This window comes from Coregonus lavaretus (assembly GCF_964263955.1).
Source record: "Coregonus lavaretus genome assembly, chromosome: 24".
In the NCBI taxonomy this organism is placed as follows: domain Eukaryota; kingdom Metazoa; phylum Chordata; class Actinopteri; order Salmoniformes; family Salmonidae; genus Coregonus; species Coregonus lavaretus.
Window position 1 is genome coordinate 46,227,600 of NC_140011.1, and position 18,455 is coordinate 46,246,054.

At 51.1% G+C, this 18,455-nt stretch overlaps 1 protein-coding gene across 1 annotated transcript in view; it reads left to right on the forward strand.

The window, feature by feature from the left end:
- The window catches only part of LOC311099911 (DNA polymerase theta-like), a gene marked incomplete at its 5' end in the record, with an annotated part of 118,742 nt that overhangs the window by 42,899 nt on the left and 57,388 nt on the right, over positions 1 to 18,455 (forward strand). The window contains 10 exons of the mRNA XM_084140628.1: positions 1,451 to 1,593; positions 6,945 to 7,358; positions 10,228 to 10,421; positions 11,491 to 11,615; positions 11,770 to 12,013; positions 12,094 to 12,463; positions 13,237 to 13,318; positions 14,082 to 14,191; positions 14,300 to 14,708; positions 16,299 to 17,021. Coding sequence (XP_083996754.1) covers positions 1,451 to 1,593; positions 6,945 to 7,358; positions 10,228 to 10,421; positions 11,491 to 11,615; positions 11,770 to 12,013; positions 12,094 to 12,463; positions 13,237 to 13,318; positions 14,082 to 14,191; positions 14,300 to 14,708; positions 16,299 to 17,021 — 2,814 coding nt within the window. The remainder of the gene's footprint in view (positions 1 to 1,450; positions 1,594 to 6,944; positions 7,359 to 10,227; positions 10,422 to 11,490; positions 11,616 to 11,769; positions 12,014 to 12,093; positions 12,464 to 13,236; positions 13,319 to 14,081; positions 14,192 to 14,299; positions 14,709 to 16,298; positions 17,022 to 18,455) is intronic.

Consider the following 18,455-nt stretch of genomic DNA (forward strand, 5'->3'; position numbering starts at 1 on the left):
ACGTATGTGGATTAGTAGTGGAAACACGTTACAGTCCTGATATTCAGGCTGAGTAGCTCCGTAATACGTATGTGGATTAGTAGTGGAAACACGTTGCAGTCCTGATATTCAGGCTGAGTAGCTCCGTAATACGTATGTGGATTAGTAGTGGAAACACGTTGCAGTCCTGATATTCAGGCTGAGTAGCTCCGTAATACGTATGTGGATTAGTAGTGGAAACACGTTGCAGTCCTGATATTCAGGCTGAGTAGCTCCGTAATACGTATGTGGATTAGTAGTGGAAACACGTTGCAGTCCTGATATTCAGGCTGAGTAGCTCCGTAATACGTATGTGGATTAGTAGTGGAAACACGTTGCAGTCCTGATATTCAGGCTGAGTAGCTCCGTAATACGTATGTGTTATTTTTTTATATATTTTCTGTAAATAGTTCACTAAGGTTTATTGCACCGTACTGGCATCCAACTTGTTTTCTTTCTTCAATCAACAAATAAATAAAAATAGCATAACAGATACTAAGAAATATATTTTAATAGCGTCCACACACTGGGGCAGCTTCATCTCAATGTATTTTTCAATGGGAGTCGACACGGAGGGTGAGGAGGTGAAAGGGATTTAAATGATCTCTGTGGCTGAGGATTGAAAATGTCCCCTCTCCCCCTCTCACCCTCTCCCCCCTCTCACCCTCTCCCCCCTCTCCCCCTCTCCCCCCTCTCACCCTCTCCACCTCTCCCCCCTCTCACCCTCTCCCCCTCTCCCCCCTCTCACCCTCTCCCCCTCTCCCCCCTCTCCACCCTCTCACCCTCTCCCCCCTCTCCCCCCTCCCCCCTCTCCCCCTCCCCCCTCTCACCCTCTCACCCCTCTCCCCCCTCTCACCCTCTCCCCCCTCTCTCCCCTCTCCCCCCCCTCTCCCCCTCACCCTCTCCCCCCTCTCCCCCGTCTCCCCCCTCTCCCCCCTCCCCCCCTCTCCCCCCTCTCCCCCCTCTCACCCTCTCCCCCTCACCCTCTCCCCCCTCTCACCCTCCCCCCCCCCCCCCTCTCTCTCCCCCGTCTCCCCCCTCTCCCCCCTCCCCCCCTCTCCCCCCTCTCACCCTCTCCCCCCTCTCACCCTCACCCCCCTCTCCCCCTCTCCCCCCTCTCACCCTCTCCACCTCTCCCCCCTCTCACCCTCTCCCCCTCTCCCCCCTCTCACCCTCTCCCCCTCTCCACCCTCTCACCCTCTCCCCCCTCTCCCCCCTCTCACCCTCTCACCCCTCTCCCCCCTCTCACCCTCTCCCCCCTCTCTCCCCTCTCCCCCCCTCTCCCCCTCACCCTCTCCCCCCTCTCCCCCGTCTCCCCCCTCTCCCCCCTCTCACCCTCTCCCCCCTCTCCCCCTCACCCTCTCCCCCCTCTCACCCTCTCCCCCCTCTCCCCCTCTCCCCCCTCTCACCCTCTCTCTCTCCTCCCTTTTAGGGGAGAGTGTGTTGGTGTGTAAGGAGGCGGAGCGTCAGAAGGGAGTGTGTCTTCTCCAGGGCGCTCTGCAGCCAATCAGCAGCTGCCTGGTGAAGAGGGAGGGGGAGGGGCTAACCACCAGCATGCTCCGAGCCATCCTGGAGGTACAGTAGTCTGACATCTAACCACTGAACTTCTTTCCTTCTTAATGCATTTGAGCCAATCAGTTGTGTTGTGACAAGGTAGGGTGGGTATACAGATGATAGCCCTATTTGGTAAAAGACCAAGTCCATATTATGGCAAGAACAGCTCAAATAAGCAAAGAGAAATGACAGTCCATCATTACTTTAAGACATGAAGGTCAGTCAATATGGACAATTTCAAGAACTTTGAACGTTTCTTCAAGTACAGTCACAAAAACCATCAATTGCTATGATGAAACTGGCTCTCATGAGGACCGCCACAGGAATGGAAGACCCAGAGTTACCTCTGCTGCAGAGGATAAGTTCATTAGAGTTATCAGCCTCAGAAATTGCAGCCCAAATAAATGCTTCACAGAGTTCAAGTAACAGACACATCTCAACATCAACTGTTCAGAGGAGACTGCGTGAATCAGGCCTTCATGGTCGAATTGCTACAAAGAAACCACTACTAAAGGACACCAATAATAAGAAGAGACTTGCTTGGGCCAAGAAACACGAGCAATGGCGCCGGAGAAGATGGCTGCCGTTTTACAGCCCTCTAACCAATTGTACTATTATGTGTGTTTTTTCGCGTTATTTGTAATTTATTCTGTACATAATGTTTCTGCCATCGTCTCTTATAACCAAAAATAGCTTCTGGATATCAGGACAGCGATTACTCACCTCGTATTGGACAAAGATTTTTTATTCAACGAGTCGGACGCGAAGGATATTCTACAGACACCCGACAAGGCCCAAATCCCCGTCATTCGCATGAGGAAGAGACGGAGATATCTGGGACTTAGGTCGGGGTGCCTTGTAAGAATCCGACGGCGAGCGAGTAAACTGCCGCTCCCATCAATCCTATTAGCCAATCTTCAATCATTGGAAAATAAATTGGATGACCTAAGATTACGGTTATCCTACCAACGGGACATTAAAAACTGTAATATCTTACGTTTCACCGAGTCGTGGCTGAACGACGACATGGATAACATACAGCTAGCGGGCTATACGCTACATCAGCAGGATAGAACGGCACTCTGGTAAGACAAGGGGTGGCGGTCTATGCATATTTGTAAACAACAGCTGGTGCATAAAATCTAATACTAAGGAAGTCTCAAGGTTTTGCTCGCCTGAGGTAGAGTATTCCATGATAAGCTGTAGACCACAGTATTTACCAAGAGAGTTTTCATATATATTTTTCGTAGCTGTCAATCTACCACCACAAACCGATGCTGGCACTAAGACCGCACTCAATGAGCTGTATAAGGCCATAAGTAAACAGGAAAACGCTCATCCAGAGGCAGCGCTCCTAGTGGCCGGGGACTTTAATGCAGGGAAACTTAAATCCGTTTTACCTCATTTCTACCAGCATGTTAAATCTGTGCAACCAGAGGAAAAAAAACTCTAGACCACCTTTACTCCACACACAGAGACGCATACAAAGCTCTCCCTCGCCCTCCATTTGGCAAATCTGACCATAACTCTATCCTCCTGATTCCTGCTTATAAGCAAAAACTAAAGCAGGAAGCACCAGTGACTCGGTTAATAAGGAAGTGGTCAGATGACGCAGATGCTAAGCTACAGGACTGTTTTGCTAGCACAGACTGGAATATGTTCCGGGATTCTTCCGATAGCATTGAGGAGTATACCACATCAGTCACTGGCTTCATCAATAAGTGCATCGATGACGTCGTCCCCACAGTGACTGTACGTACATACCCCAACCAGAAGCCATGGAGTACAGGCAACATCCGCACCGAGCTAAAGCATAGATCTGCCGCTTTCAAGGTGCGGGACTCTAACCTGGACCCTTATAAGAAATCCAGCTATGCCCTCCGACGAACCACCAAACAGGCAAAGCGTCAATACAGGACTAAGATTGAATCGTACTACACCGGCTCCGATGCTCGTCCGATGTGACAGGGCTTGAAAACTATTACAGACTACAAATGGAAGCACAGCCGCGAGCTGCCCAGTGACACAAGCCTACCAGATGAGCTAAATCACTTCTATGCTCGCTTTGAGGAAAGCAACACTGAAGCATGCATGAGAGCATCAGCTGTTCCTGATGACTATGTGATCATGCTCTCAGTAGCCGATGTGAGTAAGACTTTTAAGCAGGTCAACATTCACAAGGCCGCAGGGCCAGACGGATTACCAGGACGTGTACTCTGAGCATGCGCTGACCAACTGGCAAGTGTCTTCACTGACATTTTCAACATGTCCCTGACTGAGTCTGTAATACCAAAATGTTTCAAGCAGACCACCATAGTCCCTATGCCCAAGAACACTAAGATAACCTGCCTAAATGACTACCGACCCGTAGCACTCACGTCTGTAGCCATGAAGTGCTTTGAAAGGCTGGTCATGGCTCACATCAACACCATTAACCCAGTAACCCACTCCAATTTGCATACCGCCCCAACAGATCCACAGATTATGCAATCTCTATTGCACTCCACACTGCCCTTTCACACCTGGACAAGAGGAACACCTAAAGTGAGGGGGAAAAAGTATTTGATCCCCTGCTGATTTTGTACGTTTGCCCACTGACAAAGAAATGATCAGTCTATAATTTTAATGGTAGGTTTATTTGAACAGTGAGAGACAGAATAACAACAAAAAAATCAAGAAAAACGCATGTCAAAAATGTTATAAATTGATTTGCATTTTAATGAGGGAAATAAGTATTTGACCCCCTCTCAATCAGAAAGATTTCTGGCTCCCAGGTGTCTTTTATACAGGTAACGAGCTGAGATTAGGAGCACACTCTTAAAGGGAGTGCTCCTAATCTCAGTTTGTTACCTGTATAAAAGACACCTGTCCACACAAGCACTCAATCAATCAGATTCCAAACTCTTCACCATGGCCAAGACCAAAGAGCTCTCCAAGGATGTCAGGGACAAGATTGTAGACCTACACAAGGCTGGAATGGGCTACAAGACCATCACCAAGCATCTTGGTGAGAAGGTGACAACAGTTGGTGCGTTTATTCGCAAATGGAAGAAACACAAAAGAACTGTCAATCTCCCTCGGCCTGGGGCTCCATGCAAGATCTCACCTCGTGGAGTTGCAATGATCATGAGAACGGTGAGGAATCAGCCCAGAACTACACGGGAGGATCTTGCCAATGATCTGAAGGCAGCTGGGATCATAGTCACCAACAAAACAATTGGTAACACACTACGCCGTGAAGGACTGAAACCCTGCAGCGCCCGCAAGGTCCCCCTGCTTAAGAAAGCACATATACAGGGCCGTCTGAAGTTTGCCAATGAACATCTGAATGATTCAGAGGAGAACTGGGTGAAAGTGTTGTGGTCAGATGAGACCAAAATCGAGCTCTTTGGCATCAACTCAACTCGCCGTGTTTGGAGGAGGAGGAATGCTGCCTATGACCCCAAGAACACCATCCCCACCGTCAAACATGGAGGTGGAAACATTATGCTTTGGGGGTGTTTTTCTGCTAAGGGGACAGGACAACTTCACCGCATCAAAGGGACGATGGACGGGGCCATGTACCGTCAAATCCTGGGTGAGAACCTCCTTCCGTCAGCCAGGGCATTGAAAATGGGTCGTGGATGGGTATTCCAGCATGACAATGACCCAAAACACACGGCCAAGGCAACAAATTAGTGGCTCTAGAAAAAGCACATTAAGGTCCTGGAGTGGCCTAGCCAGTCTCCAGACCTTAATTCCATAGAAAATCTGTGCAGGGAGCTGAAGGTTCGAGTTGCCAAACGTCAGCCTCGAAACCTTAATGACTTGGAGAAGATCTGCAAAGAGGAGTGGGACAAAATCCCTCCTGAGATGTGTGTAAACCTGGTGGCCAACTACAAGAAACGTCTGACCTCTGTGATTGCCAACAAGGGTTTTGCCACCAAGTACTAAGTCATGTTTTGCAGAGGGGTCAAATACTTATTTCCCTCATTAAAATGCAAATCAATTTATAATTTTTTTTACATGCGTTTTTCTGGATTTTTTTGTTGTTATTCTGTCTCTCACTGTTAAAATAAATCTACCATTAAAATTATAGACTGATCATTTCTTTGTCATTGGGCAAACGTACAAAATCAGCAGGGAATCAAATACTTTTTTCCCTCACTGTATGTGAGAATGCTATTCATTGACTACAGCTCAGCGTTCAACACCATAGTGCCCTCAAAGCTCATCACCAAGCTAAGGACCCTGGGACTAAACACCTTCCTCTGCAACTGGATCCTGGACTTCCTGACGGGCTGCCCCCAGGTGGTAAGGGTAGGTAACAACACATCTGCCACGCTGATCCTCAACACGGGGGCCCCTCAGGGGTGCGTGCTCAGTCCCCTCCTGAACTCCCTGTTCACCCATGACTGCATGGCCAGGCATGACTCCAACACCATCATTACGTTTGCCGATGACGCAACAGTGGTAGGCCTGATCACCGACAACGATGAGACAGCCTATAGGGAGGAGGTCAGAGACCTGGCCGTGTGGTGCCAGGATAACAACCTCTCCCTCAACGTGATCAAGACAAGAGGACTGATCACGCCCCCATTCTCATCGACGGGGCTGTAGTGGAACAGGTTGAGAGCTTCAAGTTCCTTGGTGTCCACATCACCAACAAACTATCATGGTCAAACACACCTATTCCCCCTCAGGAGACTGAAATGATTTGGCATGGGTCCTCAGATCCTCAAAAAGTTCTACAGCTGCACCATCGAGAGCATCCTGACTGGTTGCATCACCGCCAGGTATGGCAACTGCTCGGCCTCCGACCGCAAGGCACTACAGAGGGTAGTGCGTACGCCCCAGTACATCACTGGGGCAAAGCTTCCTGCCATCCAGGACCTCTATACCAGGCGGTGTCAGAGGAAGGCCCTCAAAATTGTCAAAGACTCCAGCCACCCTAGTCATAGACTGTTCTCTTTGCTACCGCACGGCAAGCGATACCGGAGCGCCATGTCTAGGTCCAAAAGGCTTCTCAACAGTTTCTACCCCCAAGCCATAAGACTCCTGAACAGCTAATCATGGCTACCTGGACTATTTGCAACACCTTTGTGGTTACTACATGATTCCATATGTGTTATTTCATAGTTTTGATGTCTTCACTATTATTGTACAATGTAGAAAATAGTAAAAAATGAAGAAAAACCCTTGAATGAGTAGGTGTGTTCAAAACTTTTGACTGGTACTGTATACCTGTCTCCTGTCAGATCATCTATATACCTGTCTCCTGTCAGATCATCTATATACCTGTCTCCTGTCAGATCATCTATATACCTGTCTCCTGTCAGATCATCTATATACCTGTCTCCTGTCAGATCATCTATATACCTGTCTCCTGTCAGATCATTGTTGGGGGCGTGGCCAGCTCTCCTCAGGATGTGAGGCTTTATGCTTCCTGTACGCTGCTGGCTGCTGGTGCCCGCTATGACACCACACCAGGGGGCGCCATTACGGAGGGAGGAGGGAGGACTGGAGGAGAGACGGAGGGAGCGACGGGAGGAGAGACGGAGGGAGCGATAGAGGCCTGTGTGGAATGGTTGATTGAGAATGAGTTCATATCTATCCAAAGAGAGGGAGATGGGGGTGAGAGGAAGAGAGGGGGGGCAGGAGGAGAAGAGAGGTACTGCCCCACCCACCTGGGTTCTGCCACACTCTCCTCCTCTCTCTCTCCTCCTGAGGCACTGGGTATCTTCTCAGACCTGCAGAGAGCCATGAAGGGCTTCGTGCTGGACAACGACCTACACACACTCTACCAGGTACCCCCCTCTCTCTCCCTCCAGATAATGCATGTTTGTATCCTCCAGATAACTCCTGTGTTTGTATCCTCCAGATAACTCCTGTGTTTGTATCCTCCAGATAACTCCTGTGTTTGTATCCTCCAGATAACTCCTGTGTTTGTATCCTCCAGATAACTCCTGTATTTGTATCCTCCAGATAACTCATGTGTTTAGTCAGCCACCAATTGTGCAAGTTCTCCCACTTAAAAAGATGAGAGGCCTGTAATTTTCATCATAGGTACACGTCAACTATGACAGACAAAATGAGGAAGAAAATCCAGAAAATCACATTGTAGGATTTTTAATGAATTTATTTGCAAATTATGGTGGAAAATAAGTATTTGGTCACCTACAAACAAGCAAGATTTCTGGCTCTCACAGACCTGTAACTTCTTCTTTAAGAGGCTCCTCTGTCCTCCACTCGTTACCTGTATTAATGGCACCTGTTTGAACTTGTTATCAGTATAAAAGACACCTGTCCACAACCTCAAACAGTCACACTCCAAACTCCACTATGGCCAAGACCAAAGAGCAGTCAAAGGACACCAGAAACAAAATTGTAGACCTGCACCAGGCTGGGAAGACCGAATCTGCAATAGGTAAGCAGCTTGGTTTGAAGAAATCAACTGTGGGAGCAATTATTAGGAAATGGAAGACATACAAGACCACTGATAATCTCCCTCGATCTGGGGCTCCACGCAAGATCTCACCCCGTGGGGTCAAAATGATCACAAGAACGGTGAGCAAAAATGCCAGAACCACACGGGGGGACCTAGTGAATGACCTGCAGAGAGCTGGGACCAAAGTAACAAAGCCTACCATCACTAACACACTACGCCGCCAGGGACTCAAATCCTGCAGTGCCAGACGTGTCCCCCTGCTTAAGCCAGTACATGTCCAGGCCCGTCTGAAGTTTGCTAGAGTGCATTTGGATGCACTCTAGCAAAGAAGAGGATTGGGAGAATGTCATATGGTCAGATGAAACCAAAATAGAACTTTTTGGTAAAAACTCAACTCGTCGTGTTTGGAGGACAAAGAATGCTGAGTTGCATCCAAAGAACACCATACCTACTGTGAAGCATGGGGGTGGAAACATCATGCTTTGGGGCTGTTTTCTGCAAAGGGACCAGGACGACTGATCCGTGTAAAGGAAAGAATGAATGGGGCCATGTATCGTGAGATTTTGAGTGAAAACCTCCTTCCATCAGCAAGGGCATTGAAGATGAAATGTGGCTGGGTCTTTCAGCATGACAATGATCCCAAACACACCGCCCGGGCAACGAAGGAGTGGCTTCGTAAGAAGCATTTCAAGGTCATGGAGTGGCCTAGCCAGTCTCCAGATCTCAACCCCATAGAAAATCTTTGGAGGGAGTTGAAAGTCCGTGTTGCCCAGCGACAGCCCCAAAACATCACTGCTCTAGAGGAGATCTGCATGGAGGAATGGGCCAAAATACCAGCAACAGTGTGTGAAAACCTTGTGAAGAATTACAGAAAACGTTTGACCTCTGTCATTGCCAACAAAGGGTATATAACAATGTATTGAGAAACTTTTGTTATTGACCAAATACTTATTTTCCACCATAATTTGCAAATAAATTCATAAAAAATCCTACAATGTGATTTTCTGGAATTTTTTTCTCATTTTGTCTGTCATAGTTGACGTGTACCTATGATGAAAATTACAGGCCTCTCATCTTTTTAAGTGGGAGAACTTGGACAATTGGTGGCTGACTAAATACTTTTTCCCCCACTGTAACTATGGTGTGTGTGTCCTCCAGATAACTCTGGTGTTTGTGTCCTCCAGATAACTCTGGTGTGTGTGTCCTCCAGATAACTATGGTGTGTGTGTCCTCCAGATAACTCTGGTGTGTGTGTGTCCTCCAGATAACTCTGGTGTGTGTGTCCTCCAGATAACTATGGTGTGTGTATCCTCCAGATAACTCTGGTGTGTGTGTCCTCCAAATAACTCTGGTGTGTGTGTCCTCCAGATAACTCTGGTGTGTGTGTGTCCTCCAGATAACTCTGGTGTGTGTGTGTCCTCCAGATAACTCTGGTGTGTGTGTGTCCTCCAGATAACTCTGGTGTGTGTGTGTCCTCCAGATAACTCTGGTGTGTGTCCTCCAGATAACTCCTGTGTGTGTCCTCCAGATAACTATGGTGTTTGTGTATCCTCCAGATAACTATGGTGTGTGTGTGTCCTCCAGATAACTCTGGTGTGTGTGTGTCCTCCAGATAACTCTGGTGTGTGTGTGTCCTCCAGATAACTGGTGTGTGTGTCCTCCAGATAACTCTGGTGTGTGTGTGTCCTCCAGATAACTGGTGTGTGTGTGTCCTCCAGATAACTCTGGTGTGTGTGTGTCCTCCAGATAACTCCTGTGTGTGTGTCCTCCAGATAACTCCTGTGTGTGTGTCCTCCAGATAACTATGGTGTGTGTGTGTCCTCCAGATAACTCAGGTGTGTGTGTCCTCCAGATAACTATGGTGTGTGTGTCCTCCAGATAACTCCTGTGTGTGTGTCCTCCAGATAACTCTGGTGTGTGTGTCCTCCAGATAACTCTGGTGTGTGTGTCCTCCAGATAACTCTGGTGTGTGTGTGTCCTCCAGATAACTCTGGTGTGTGTGTATCCTCCAGATAACTCTGGTGTGTGTGTCCTCCAGATAACTATGGTGTTTGTGTATCCTCCAGATAACTCTGGTGTGTGTGTCCTCCAGATAACTCTGGTGTGTGTGTGTCCTCCAGATAACTCTGGTGTTTGTGTATCCTCCAGATAACTCCTGTGTGTGTATCCTCCAGATAACTCTGGTGTGTGTATCCTCCAGATAACTCTGGTGTGTGTGTGTCCTCCAGATAACTCCTGTGTATGCTGAGTGGACCACAATTGACTGGTACCAGTTCTGGTGTCTCTGGGAGGCGCTTGGCTCATCCTATAAGAGAGTAGCAGAGCTGGTGGGGGTCCAGGAGAGCTTCCTGGCTCGGTCTGTTAGCGGGAAACTGATCGCCAAGACAGAGCGACAGAGACGACAGATGGCCATACACAAACGGTACAGCATAACACGCAAACCAGGGTTTCCGATAGCCGGCCTCTGCCAAAAATATTATAGTGAAAAGTCGATCAATAAACTAAAATCCCAATCATTGCGCAACAGTTCTAAATGCATTCGTATGTTAAAAACCATTTAAAGGCCACGATTTAAAATAGCTACTATTTTTATTTCTCAAATGGCAATTGAAGTGCGCTTTCCATTCGCCATTCAAGTGCATCGTCAATGGAAGCCAGGTTTCACCCTAATGGGTCCGATACATTTTCTTAAATGTCCAGTAAATTAAAATGCTGCCAGTCAAATGTCCAGCAACACATAACGGAAACCCTGGACCACACACACACACACACACACACACACACACACACACACATACACACACACACACACACACACACACACACACACACATACATACACACACACACACACACACACACAGACACAGACACACACACACAGACACAGACACACACACAGACACACACACACACACACACACACACACACACACACACACACACACACACACACACACACAGACACACACATACACACACACACACACACAGACACACACACACACACACACACACACACACACACACACACAGACCCACACCCACACAGACCCACACCCACACCCACCCACACACACACACACACACCCACACACACACCCACACACACACACACACACCCACCCACACACACAGACACACACACACACACACACCCACACACACACACACACACACACACACACACAGACACAGACAGACACACAGACACACACACACACACACACACACACACAGACACACACACAGACACACACACACACACACACACACACACACACACACCCACACCCACCCACACACACACACACACACCCACCCACCCACACACACACACACACACACACACACACACACACACACACACACACACACACCCACCCACCCACCCACCCACCCACCCACACACACACACACACACACACACTCACACACACACACCCACACACCCCCACCCCCACCCTTTAACCTCTGCTCCTTCTCTTCAGGTTCTTCACTACTCTGGTCCTTCAGGACTTGGTCAATGAGGTTCCTCTGGGTACCGTGGCAACCAAGTACAACTGTAGTCGTGGACAGCTACAGTCTCTACAGCAGTCTGCCTCCACCTATGCAGGTAACCCCCCCCCCCCCCCCCCCCCCACCCAGGTAACAGTCTCTACAGCAGTTGTGGTTTCCTGTCCCGTAGGCATGGTAACAGTGTTCCGTTAGTTACTTCTGTCCCAGACCAGGCTGTAACCATAGTAAAGTTGTGGTTTCCTGTCCCGTAGGCATGGTAACGGTGTTCTGCCGGCGGCTGGGATGGCACAGCCTGGAGTTGCTTCTTTCCCAGTACCAGACCAGGTTGAGCTTCGGGGTCCAGAGGGAACTGATGGACCTGGTCCGGGTCTCGCTGCTGAGCGCAACAAGAGCACGGACGCTCTATGACCAGGGCCTCGCTACGGTGGCCCAGCTGGCCAGGGCAAAGGTCACTGAGGTGGAGAAGGCCCTACGCAAGGCTGTCCCCTTTAAGAGGTTAGGAGGAAGGAGGAGAGTGTGTTGGAGGGGTGTGATGGTGATGATGGTGATGATGATGATGATCTCTTCCTCTCCAGTTCTCGTCGTGCGGTGGATGAGAGTGAGGGGGAGGCAGCCGAGAGGCGGAGCTTACGGTGTGTCTGGGTCAGTGGGGGGCGGGCTCTAACAGAACACGAGGCAGCCATTGAGATTGTGTCTGAGGCCAGGCTCCTCCTCCAGCAAGACCTCGCCCTATTGGGGGTGGCCTGGGACCCCGGGACACTGCCCACGGAGACACGCCCTAACAACGACCATGACAACGACTCACCTGAGACACAGCGGGACCGGTCCAAATCCTGGAAAGATGGAGAGAGGAGGATGAACGAGAAGAAAGCGATGGAAGACGGAGAGAAAGAGGGAAGAGGAGAAAGGAGAGAGGGAGGGAGAAACATGGCTGAACAGAAAGAGGTAGAGGAGAGAGGGACAGAGAAGAGCGAGGTAGAGAGGAAAGAGGAAGAACAGATGAACAATGGTGAGCAGAGAGAGAGGAAACAGAGAGGAGGAGTGGAGGAGGGAGAGAGGGAAGAGAGAGGAGTGGAGGAGAGAGAGAGGGAACAGAGAGGAGAAGTGGAGGAGAGAGAGAGGGAACAGAGAGGAGGAGTGGAGGAGAGAGAGAGGGAACAGAGAGGAGGAGTGGAGGAGAGAGAGAGGGAACAGAGAGGAGGAGTGGAGGAGGGAGAGAAGGAACAGAGAGGAGGAGTGGAGGGAGAGAGGGAACAGAGAGGAGGAGTGGAGGAGGGAGAGAGGGAACAGAGAGGCGAGGAGGAGGGAGAGAGGGAACAGAGAGGAGGAGTGGAGGGAGAGAGGGAACAGAGAGGAGGAGTGGAGGAGGGAGAGAGGGAACAGAGAGGAGGAGTGGAGGATGGAGAGAGGGAACAGAGAGGCGAGGAGGAGGGAGAGAGGGAACAGAGAGGAGGAGTGGAGGAGAGAGAGAGGGAACAGAGAGGAGGAGTGGAGGAGGGAGAGAGGGAACAGAGAGGAGGAGTGGAGGAGAGAGAGAGGGAACAGAGAGGAGGAGTGGAGGAGGGAGAGAGGGAACAGAGAGGCGAGGAAGACCCTAACCTTCCTGTCGGTGACAGGAGAGGTATAAACACTCAGGATTTAGCTGAGCTAGTCAGTAGCCCTCATCCCCCTCTCAGTCCCTCCATCCACCCCTTCCACTCTCCCCCTCCCCGTTTTAGAGCCCCCACCTCCCGAGTGGAGGAACCTCTGGACAGAGTGGGTGTGGCAGGGAGAGGACAGCCGTCCACAGCTCTGAGGAAAGTACTGCGCTCTATACACTCAAAGAGGAGAGAGAGGGGGGAGGAGAGGAGGGAGGAAGAGGAGGAGAGGGAGAAGAGGCGGGAGGAAGAGGAGAATGAGGAGAGAGAGAGGGAGGAGAAGAGGAGAGAGAGGGAGGAGGAGAGGAGAGAGAAAAGAGAGAGTGAGCAGGAGGAGAGGAGGAGAGAGAGTGAGCAGGATGAGAGGAGGAGAGAGTGTGAGCAGGAGGAGAGGAGGAGAGGAACATCCTTTAAACTTCCTCCTAACCCTAAACCCCTACCAGTCCCTGCCCCAGTCTCGGTTTCAACCCCAAAGTCAGCCCCCCTTCTCCAGAGCAAGGCACCAGCAGAGGTCCCTGTCCCCCCTCCTACCTCCCTCCTCTCCTCTGCCCACGTCCCAGCTCTTCCTCTCTCTCCTGTGGTCAAACGCCGGAGGGTGGAAGAGGACGAAGAGGAAGATAAGTGTGGGTCTCCTGAACTCTACGAGGAGGAGGAGGAGGAGGAGGAGGAGGAGGAGGAGGAGGAGGAGGAGGAGGAGGGAGGGTTTGGGGAAAGTTTGGAGTTGGACACTCAGACTGAGAGAATGATTCTACTACAAGACCAGAGAGGGGAGGAGAGGGAGAGAGAGGAGGAGAGGGAGAGAGGGGGGGAGGAGAGAGAGGAGGAGAGGGAGAGAGAGGCCGCTAACTCACAGCATGAGAGAGGGAACAAGGAGAAGGGCGTAGAGGAGAAACCAACCGATGTTAACCCACCGAACCCCTCACCAGGCAACAGTATCCATGGCAACCCCCATACCCATGGTTCCCATGACAACACTGCGCCCAGATACAACTTCTCCCTGACTGACAGCCAGATGGAACACGTCCTCGACGACCAGGTACACACACTCAACCACAGCCACCATGATGATGATGATGGTGGTGATGATGGTATTGGTGGTGGTGGTGGTGGTGGTGATGATGGTAGTGTACTCTTCCTCCCCCAGATCTTGGCAGGCGATAATGATGATGATGATGATGAAGCCCTCCCACCTCCTAGCGCACGCCGCTCCTCAGTGAGCAATGAGAACAGTCTAAACGGCAGTAGCAGCTTCCTATTTGACAGCCTGTACGACAGCTCCTTATTGGTTGGGCTTAGCCACGACTCTGACCAATCAGAGGAGGAGAAGGAGGAGGGGCCTGTTGCCATGGAGACCAGTCTCCTGTCCAACCAGCAGCGGCGACGCAGCGGGCTCCTAGCCAATCAGGAGGCAGAGGAACAGGAGGCCGTCCAATGGGGCGAGTCGTCCTTCAACCTATCAGAGTGGGGCGACTCTCTGCTGGTTGGAGAGCACTTCCTGGAGAGGCGGAGCCTGCTGAGACACAGGGAGCGACCGCAACACGAACAAGACTGCGGTCAGACAGACAGACCCCAACCTGACCACGGGGAAACAGAGCAACAAGGACCTAAACCCAACCACAGCAACGGTTTGACGGAGCGACCGCAACACAGCAGTCTGCTACATGAACCCAAAGACAACCATAACCCTAACCAGACAGACAGATTGACACAGAACACTGGTGGAGCAGAGGTGGAACCTTCCTGGTCAGAGAGAGGGGGAGATGGAGGGATTGAGAAGGAGAGAGATGGAGGGATTGAGAAGGAGAGAGATGGAGGGATTGAGAAGGAGAGAGATGGAGGGATTGAGAAGGAGAGAGATGGAGGGATTGAGAAGGAGAGAGATGGAGGGAGTGAGAAGGAGAGAGATGGAGGGATTGAGAAGGAGAGAGATGGGGGGATTGAGAAGGAGAGAGATGGAGGGATTGAGAAGGAGAGAGATGGAGGGATGGAGAAGGAGAGAGATGGAGGGATGGAGAAGGAGAGAGATGGAGGGAGAGGTGTTGCAGTGTGTGAAGGCAGTATGTTTAAACGACCTGCATCACAGAGAGATGGAGTGAGAGAGGAAAACAGAAGAAGAGAGGAGAGAGAGAAGAGGAGAGAGTCTGAACCCTCCCTCCACTGCAGCCCTGGACTCCAGGACATCTTCGATCGTTGGCCTAGCATGTCTGATCAGCCCTCACAACACACACACACACAACACACACACACTCTGCTTCCACCAGCTCACACACTCACACACACTCTGCTTCCACCAGCTCACACACTCACACACCCGGTACAGATCCACACACTCACACACACAGCTGTTGCCAACCAAGAGACAGAGGACAGTTTGACTGGTCTGACAGGTCTAACAGCACTGGTACATGCTGAGGAGGACAGAGACACAGAGAGACCAGCTAGCAGCCACACAGAGACAGGAGAGAGCAGTGTGAGACGAGGGGAGACAGGGGGACACCTTGGGGAGAGACGAGGGGAGACAGGGGGACACCTGGGGGAGAGACGAGGGGAGACAGGGGGACACCTTGGGGAGAGACGAGGGGAGACAGGGGGACACCTTGGGGAGAGACGAGGGGAGAGAGGGGGACACCTGGGGGAGAGACGAGGGGAGACAGGGGGACACCTGGGGGAGAGACGAGGGGAGACAGGGGGACACCTTGGGGAGAGACGAGGGGAGACAGGGGGACACCTGGGGGAGACAGGGAGACACCTGGGGGAGAGACGAGGGGAGACAGGGGGACACCTGGGGGAGAGACGAGGGGAGACAGGGGGACACCTTGGGGAGAGACGAGGGGAGACAGGGGGACACCTGGGGGAGGGACGAGGGGAGACAGGGGGACACCTGGGGGAGAGACGAGGGGAGACAGGGGGACACCTGGGGGAGAGACGAGGGGAGACAGGGAGACACCTTGGGGAGAGACGAGGGGAGACAGGGGGACACCTGGGGGAGAGACGAGGGGAGACAGGGAGACACCTTGGGGAGAGACGAGGGGAGACAGGGGGACACCTGGGGGAGAGACGAGGGGAGACAGGGGGACACCTGGGGGAGAGAGACGAGGGGAGATCAGGGGGGGCTCATGGGGACCTCGTACCCCCAACTCCAGAAACAGTCAAACTGACCACCTCCTCTGTCCAATCACCTCACGCCATGAGGACTATTAACCACCATTCACCTCCCACCACCAGACCTCTCAACCAATCAAATCCCACCCCTCGACCTATCCACCAATCAGCTCACTCCACCCACCTCCCTGACCAACCAGCAGTCTCTGTTGGTCCCCAGTCCCTGAAACCAGATCCCAAAATGCACACACACTCTTACTCAGCCCCCAAAACAGCCCCCAAACCTCCCCCTCCCCCCAAAACAGCCCCCAAACCTCCCCCTCCCCCCAAAACAGACCCTAAACCTCCCCCTCACCCCAAAACAGACCCCAAACCTCCCCCTCCCCCCAAAACAGCCCCCAAACCTCCCCATCACCCCAAAACAGACCCCAAACCTCCCCCTCCCCCCAAAACAGACCCTAAACCTCCCCCTCACCCCAAAACGCTGCTAGACTCTCCTCCTGTTCCCACAGCTCCCCCAATCCTCTCCCCCTCCTCCCACCCATCTCTGACTGACGAGGGCTTCACCCTCCAGCTCTCCCAGGATGCATCTCTCTCTCCCAGCAGCCCTAGCGGTGGGCTGGCCATCATAGACGTGGCGAGCGACAGAACGCTGTTCTACACGTTTATAGAGGAGTGGAGGAGGAAGGAGAGGTACTCCCTCGTTCCCGCCTGTGGAATGACAGACGGGACACACGGAGGAGACGGCGGGAGAGGAGGAGACGGCGGGAGAGGAGGAGACGGCGGGAGAGGAGGAGACGGCGGGAGAGGAGGAGACGGCGGGAGAGGAGGAGACGGCGGGAGAGGAGGAGACGGCGGGGTAGGAGGGAGGAGGCAGAGAGGTGACCGCACGCACACTCACTCACACCAGGGCTAGAACTTCCTGGCGGAGGCTGTGTCGAGTGGCTGTAATGCATGCCTCGTGCCCCATGATTATGGAGACTATATTATTTATCCCAAACCAGATTCATTTCTGAAGTTGTTCATTTGCTATGTCGTTTATTTATCATACACACAAATAGCCTAGTTTGATGTGAATATCAGTGAGAGCACGCAACTCCTCCAACAGCTGGTTTGGTTGATGAAGACTTCAACAGCTGGTTGATGAACTCTTCCAACAGCTGGTTGATGAATCTTCCAACAGCTGGTTGATGAAGACTTCAACAGCTGGTTGATGAAGATTTCAACAGCTGGTTGATGAAGATTTCAACAGCTGGTTGATGAAGATTTCAACAGCTGGTTGATGAACTCTATCAACAGCTGGTTGATGAAGACTTCAACAGCTGGTTGATGAAGACTTCAACAGCTGGTTGATGAACTCTTCAACAGCTGGTTGATGAACTCTTCAACAGCTGGTTGATGAAGACTTCAACAGCTGGTTGATGAACTCTTCAACAGCTGGTTGATGAAGACTTCAACAGCTGGTTGATGAACTCTTCAACAGCTGGTTGATGAAGACTTCAACAGCTGGTGGATGAACTCTTCAACAGCTGGTTGATGAAGACTTCAACAGCTGGTTGATGAACTCTTCAACAGCTGGTTGATGAACTCTTCAACAGCTGGTTGATGAAGACTTCAACAGCTGGTTGATGAACACTTCAACAGCTGGTTGATGAAGACTTCAACAGCTGGTTGATGAAGACTTCAACAGCTGGTTGATGAAGACTTCAACAGCTGGTTGATGAACTCTTCAACAGCTGGTTGATGAAGACTTCAACAGCTGGTTGATGAAGACTTCAACAGCTGGTTGATGAAGACTTCAACAGCTGGTTGATGAACTCTTCAACAGCTGGTTGATGAACTCTTCAACAGCTGGTTGATGAACTCTTCAACAGCTGGTTGATGAACTCTTCAACAGCTGGTTGATGAAGACTTCAACAGCTGGTTGATGAAGACTTCAACAGCTGGTTGATGAAGACTTCAACAGCTGGTTGATGAACTCTTCAACAGCTGGTTGATGAACTCTTCAACAGCTGGTTGATGAACTCTTCAACAGCTGGTTGATGAAGACTTCAACAGCTGGTTGATGAAGACTTCAACAGCTGGTTGATGAAGAATTCAACATCTGGTTGATGAAGACTTCAACAGCTGGTTGATGAAGACTTCAACAGCTGGTTGATGAAGACTTCAACAGCTGGTTGATGAAGACTTCAACAGCT